This window comes from Entelurus aequoreus, linkage group LG10 (genome assembly GCF_033978785.1).
Source record: "Entelurus aequoreus isolate RoL-2023_Sb linkage group LG10, RoL_Eaeq_v1.1, whole genome shotgun sequence".
Taxonomy (NCBI): Eukaryota; Metazoa; Chordata; class Actinopteri; order Syngnathiformes; family Syngnathidae; genus Entelurus; species Entelurus aequoreus.
Genome location: NC_084740.1, coordinates 5,013,914 through 5,019,913, shown reverse-complemented (window position 1 = coordinate 5,019,913; position 6,000 = coordinate 5,013,914). Strand labels below are relative to the sequence as shown.

General features: G+C 38.8%; 1 protein-coding gene across 1 annotated transcript in view; it reads left to right on the top strand.

Annotated features, from left to right (window-relative positions):
- The window catches only part of zgc:77784 (uncharacterized protein LOC402947 homolog), a 206,981-nt gene that overhangs the window by 107,469 nt on the left and 93,512 nt on the right, over positions 1-6,000 (top strand). Inside the window, exon 5 of the mRNA XM_062059900.1 lies at positions 4,182-4,309. Within this exon, the coding sequence (XP_061915884.1) occupies positions 4,182-4,309 (128 nt within the window). The remainder of the gene's footprint in view (positions 1-4,181; positions 4,310-6,000) is intronic.

The following is a 6,000-nucleotide window of genomic DNA, read 5'->3' as shown; positions in this document are numbered from 1 at the left end:
CCCTGGACACATGAGGACTTTGAATATGACCAATGTAACGACTTGGTATCGGATCGATACCTAAATGTGTGGTATCATCCAAAACTAACGTAAAGTATCGAAGAAGAGAAGAATAAGTGATTATTACATTTGAACAGAAGTGTAGATAGAACATGTTAAATAAGCAGACACTGTAATGATACCAAGTACAGGAGCGTATCTAGTCGATACTACTATGATTACAATCTTTTTTCCTTTTTTTAAAATGTATATTATGTTTATAAGGTCAGTAAATACGTCCCTGGACACATGAGGACTTTGAATATGACCAATGTATGATCCTGTAACTACTTGGTATCGGATTGATACCTAAATGTGTGGTATCATCCCAAATTATTGTAAAATATCAAAGAAGAGAAGAATAAGTGATTGTTACATTTTAACAGAAGTGTAGATAGAACATGTTAAATAAGCAGACACTGTAATGATACCAAGTACAGGAGCGTATCGAGTCGATACTACTATGATTACAATCTTTTTTCCTTTTTTTAAAATTCATATTATGTTTATAAAGTCAGTAAATACGTCCCTGGACACATGAGGACTTTGAATATGACCAATGTATGATCCTGTAATTACTTGGTATCGGATCGATACCTAAATGTGTGGTATCATCCAAAACTAACGTAAAGTATCAAAGAAGAGAAGAATAAGTGATTATTACATTTTAACAGAAGTGTAGATAGAACATGTTAAGTAAGCAGATATTAACAGTAAATTAATAAGTAGATTAATAATCATTTTTTACAGTTTGTCCCTCATAATGTGTACAAAATAATAGGTGTATAAATGACACAATATGTTACTGCATATGTCAGCAGACTAATTAGGAGTCTTTGTTTGTTTACTTCCTACTAAAAGACAAGTTGTCTAGTATGTTCACTATTTTATTTAAGGACTAAATGACAATAATAAACATGTGTTTCATGTACCCTAAGATTTTTTTGTTAAAATAAAGCCAATAATGCCATTTTTTGTGGTCCCCTTTATTTAGAAAAGTATCGAAATACATTTTGGTACCGGTACCAAAATATTGGTATGGAGACAACCCTAGTCTGAGTTAGTTTTTGCCTCATCACTCACTTAAAGCTCCAGTGAAGAGCAGGTAAAGAATGCACAACCGAAATGATAACACCTGATATGTTGGAAAAAAGAAAGAGATGGTACAGTATTATCTGGTCACAGATGTTTGAGCACACTGCAGCTAGTCCAGGAAAGTCCCACTCCCTAATGTATCAGTCACGTGCAGGATTCTCACAGGCATGAAGCAAAAATACAACCTGAGCTATACTGTAAGAGCCAACTTGTCCGCTGATGGCGTGACTATTGGAAATAGAAAACAGGCACAAAACTAAACAGTGAGTGAAGAAGTCCAACAGGAAGTTGAACCAAAATAAGACATTTATATCGTTATCCATATTTCATTATAATTTTTTTTTTTTATTATTAGAATAATCACATGTTTTAATTTGAATCAACCATGAATAATCACATGTTATTACCCCCTTGCATTATTTAAATTAACTAGAAAAAATATTTGGACACAAAAGCAATTTTATACAGGATTATTTTTCTTTGTTTTTAAGATTATAATTGCAGCAACACATCGTCAGTAGGTTTAAAACTAACCTGTCTCGCGACGCTCTAATGCAGGGGTGTCAAAGTCATTTTAACTCTAAAATCTATTATCAAGTGGGTAAAATCATGGCATAATAACTTAAAAATAAAGACAACTTGAGATTGTTTTCCTTGTTTTATTTTGGCCCCACAAAAATAGAACAAGCACATTCTTAAAACATACACATTACAAATACTCCTTTTTGGCAGAACACTTCAAGTTAAACATTGTTGCCGTTTCAAAAACACAATGAACTTGGACTTTTTCTCATTTTTATTTTTTTATTTTATTTTTTATTTTTTTACTTTTTCTCATTATATTTACAAAGCCATTAAAACTTTAACCACTTCCTGTTTCGCATTCCAATGTTGGCAGTTCACCATTAAAAACATTGAAAAAGAGTGTTTTCCCCAAACATCCGCAACTGCCACAACACATTCAGTTATCATAATTACAATATTACAATTATAGTATAAGCAACAAAGTTATCAAAAATGACACCATATCCGAAATCAAGGTAACATAACTACACACTTAACCAATGTGAGAATGGTAGATTTAATCCATCCATCCATCTTCAATCGCTTATCCAGAACTGGGTCACGGGGACAACAGCTCCAGCAGAGACCCCCAGACTTCCCTCTCCAGAGCAACATTACCAACTTCCTACTGGCGAATCCCAAAGCGTTCCCAGGCCAGAGAGGAGATGTAAACCCCCATCTGGTCCTTGGCCTGCCGCGGGGTCTCCTCCCAGTGGGACTTGCAACAAGGACCTCCCTAGGGAGGCATCCGCACGAGATGCCCGAACCACCTAAACTGGCTCCTTTCCTTTAGTAGATTTAAGCATAAAATAAAATAGAACAATCAACAAATCAAGAAAAAACACATTTTTACAATGGATTTCAGGGTGTGCATCATGGTGCATGGAACTCTGGTTACACTTGATTTGCTATTGCGACGCTCAGTGGCCACATTTAGAACAGCAGTTTCTTTCGTTCAAGAATTGCAGCTCATGTTATACTTAACAAACTCAACTTGCGGACTGCCGCATTAAACCTGAACATTTGACAGCCCTGGTCTAAACCCAGCTCACCGAGGCAGTAAAATAACCCACAAAGTACAAACCGTCAAGTGAGACCATGACAATGAGATACCAATTCTCGGGCTTTTTGAGTTTTTTACATTACTGCAAACCACGACAATAAACATAGTTATTTAAAAGTGGACGTGTATAACGTATTTTTCGGACTAGAAGGCGCACTTAAAAATCCTTTCATTTTCTCAAAACTCGACAGTGTGACCAGTAGATGGCAGTCACACATAAGAGAGACGTGTAGACTGCAATATGACGCCGGTAAACAACACCAAAGCTTTAAATGTTCCATTGAAAATAAAGGACATTACACATGGCGCTGTTTTAGTACGACTTTGAAGCCACACCGCTTGATGTATTGTCGGCTCATTACGGCCACAAGTATTATTATGGTGTGTGTATAAGGTAAGACATATTATCTGGCGTTTTGTTTCACAATATTATGTAAAAGCAACTTTTCTTACCTGCTGGTACCTGCTGATGTGTATTTGGGATCTGCATAAGTCCTGAAAATTTGCACGAGTCCACCTTTGTAGTCACAATATTATGCTAGATCCACTATGGACTGGACTCTCACACTATTATGTTAGATCCACTATGGACTGGACTCTCACACTATTATGTTAGATCCACTATGGACTGGACTCTCACACTATTATGTTAGATCCACTATGGACTGGACTCACACTATTATGTTAGATCCACTATGGACTGGACTCTCACACTATTATGTTAGATCCACTATGGACTGGACTCTCACACTATTATGTTAGATCCACTATGGACTGGACTCTCACACTATTATGTTAGATCCACTATGGACTGGACTCTCACTATTATGTTAGATCCACTATGGACTGGACTCTCACACTATTATGTTAGATCCACTATGGACTGGACTCTCACACTATTATGTTAGATCCACTATGGACTGGACTCTCACACTATTATGTTAGATCCACTATGGACTGGACTCTCACACTATTATGTTAGATCCACTATGGACTGGACTCTCACACTATTATGTTAGATCCACTATGGACTGGACTCTCACTATTATGTTAGATCCACTATGGACTGGACTCTCACACTATTATGTTAGATCCACTATGGACTGGACTCTCACTATTATGTTAGATCCACTATGGACTGGACTCTCACAAAATTATGCTAGATCCACTCGACGTCCATTGCACCAGTCGTCCAGGGGGGGTCCCCACATCTGTGGTCCCCTCCAAGGTTTCTCATTGTCATCCCATTGGATTGAGTTTTTCCTTGCCCTGATGTGAGATCTGAGCCGAGGATGTCGTTGTGGCTTGTGCAGCCCTTTGAGACACTCGTGATTTAGGGCTATATAAGTCAACTTTGATTGATTGATTGATTGATTGACATCTCACATGTTTTTCCCTTCTTTGTCTCTGGCTCTGCCAGGTTTGAGATTCGCAACGGCAACAGCCTTCGCTTATTCGGCGTGAAGGAGCAAGACGAGGGGGCGTACACCTGCACGTCTGAGAACAGCGTGGGCAAGACCGAGGCCTCGGCCATGCTGCAGGTGCACGGTAAGGAAAGGCCGTCACGAGATATTCTTGTGAGCAGTTCAATCATAACATGGCAACCACAAGTGGGGGTGGAGGGTAAAAAAAAAACAACATCCCGCCATTTCCTGTTGGGTGCATGTTTTGGGCAGAGCTGGTGACCACTGCATCTGCCAGGATTATGTTCAACTGCGTGGATTACCATCTTTGACAGATGTTGGCTAAATGTGTACTTTTACTCCCTGCCAGCGAGCAGTGCCTCTATTAATAAGACATGACTCCCTTCATCTCCCTTCCTCTCCTTCCAGCACACACACACACACACACACACACACACACACACACACACACACACACACACACACACCCTTCCGTCCTGCTTCAAACAGTCCGGGACAAATTGGTCCACTAATGTTTTTATCAGTGGACGGGAATTTCAGTCTGAGCAAAATTGCCGTTCACTCACTTTTTCTTGTTTGCGTGGCCTTGGTGCCCCTCGGTGGGTGTGTGACGTCACTCAGTGTTTCATCCGTCTCATTAATTTTCCATCTCCATCTTCTTGTCTCATTTCCAACCCGGCCATCATTCCAGCTGGCCTGCTGTGTAAAGTTTCACTCCCATTTTGATACATTTGTTGTCGTCTCTTGTTTCTTTTGGTCTTCTTTTAGTGAAGTGAATTATATTATATATATACACTATATTGCCAAAAGTATTTGGCCACCTGCCTTTACTCACATATCAGAATCAGAATAGTTTTATTGCCATTGTTTGAGAACGGGGTTCACAAACTAGGAATCATTGATATATAAACTATCAGACTGCGTGGTCGCTAGTAGTGGCTTTCAGTAGGCCTTTAACTTTAACTTTTAACTTTTCTAAATCATTTCCTTACCTGCACCTTGCCTGCAGAGTTCCTGCATGCATAGTAAAAATGCGACTCAAGCGTGACAGTGTTTTGAACTCGCGCACACGTCGACCTGATCACTGACCATATGGAAGCTAACTTTCAGAAAACCCCCCATGGTTAGGGTAAAAGAGAATGCACGGTCAAAATAAATTGCGTGATTAATCTGCACGTATACCGTACATGATAAATGTGTGTGGGGATTAATCACAAAAGTTAACTTATTTTTGACAGCCCCCACAAAATATATAATTGAGCTACAAATAAAACAGACACACTAAGTTAATCACTCCCCAGAAATTACTATTAAAGTTTCTGAGACACGATTGTTAATGCACATACATTTTGTAATGGCATTATTACTCTGTATCAAATATAAATAATACAGGCACATTAAAAAAATACAATCCCAGATAATCTGCGATTTTCAAGAGGCAATATTGTAATAATAGCACATACTAAAATGGATTTGAATAAATAATGTAAATAATAGATTGCAGCAATATACACTATATTGCCAGAAGTATTTGGCCACCCATCCAAATGATGAGAATCGGGTGTCCTAATCACTTGGCCCGGTGTATCAAATTAAGCACTTAGGCATGGAGACTGTTTCTACAAACATTTGTGATTACCAGCGTGGAACTGTCATAGGATGCCACCTGTGCAACAAATCCAGTCGTGAAATTTCCTCGCTCCTAAATATTCCAAAGTCAACTTTACTATAAGAAAAGTGAAGAGTTTGGGAACAACAGCAACTCAGCCACCAAGTGGTAGGCCACGTGAACTGACTGAAGCGCATAGTGCAAAG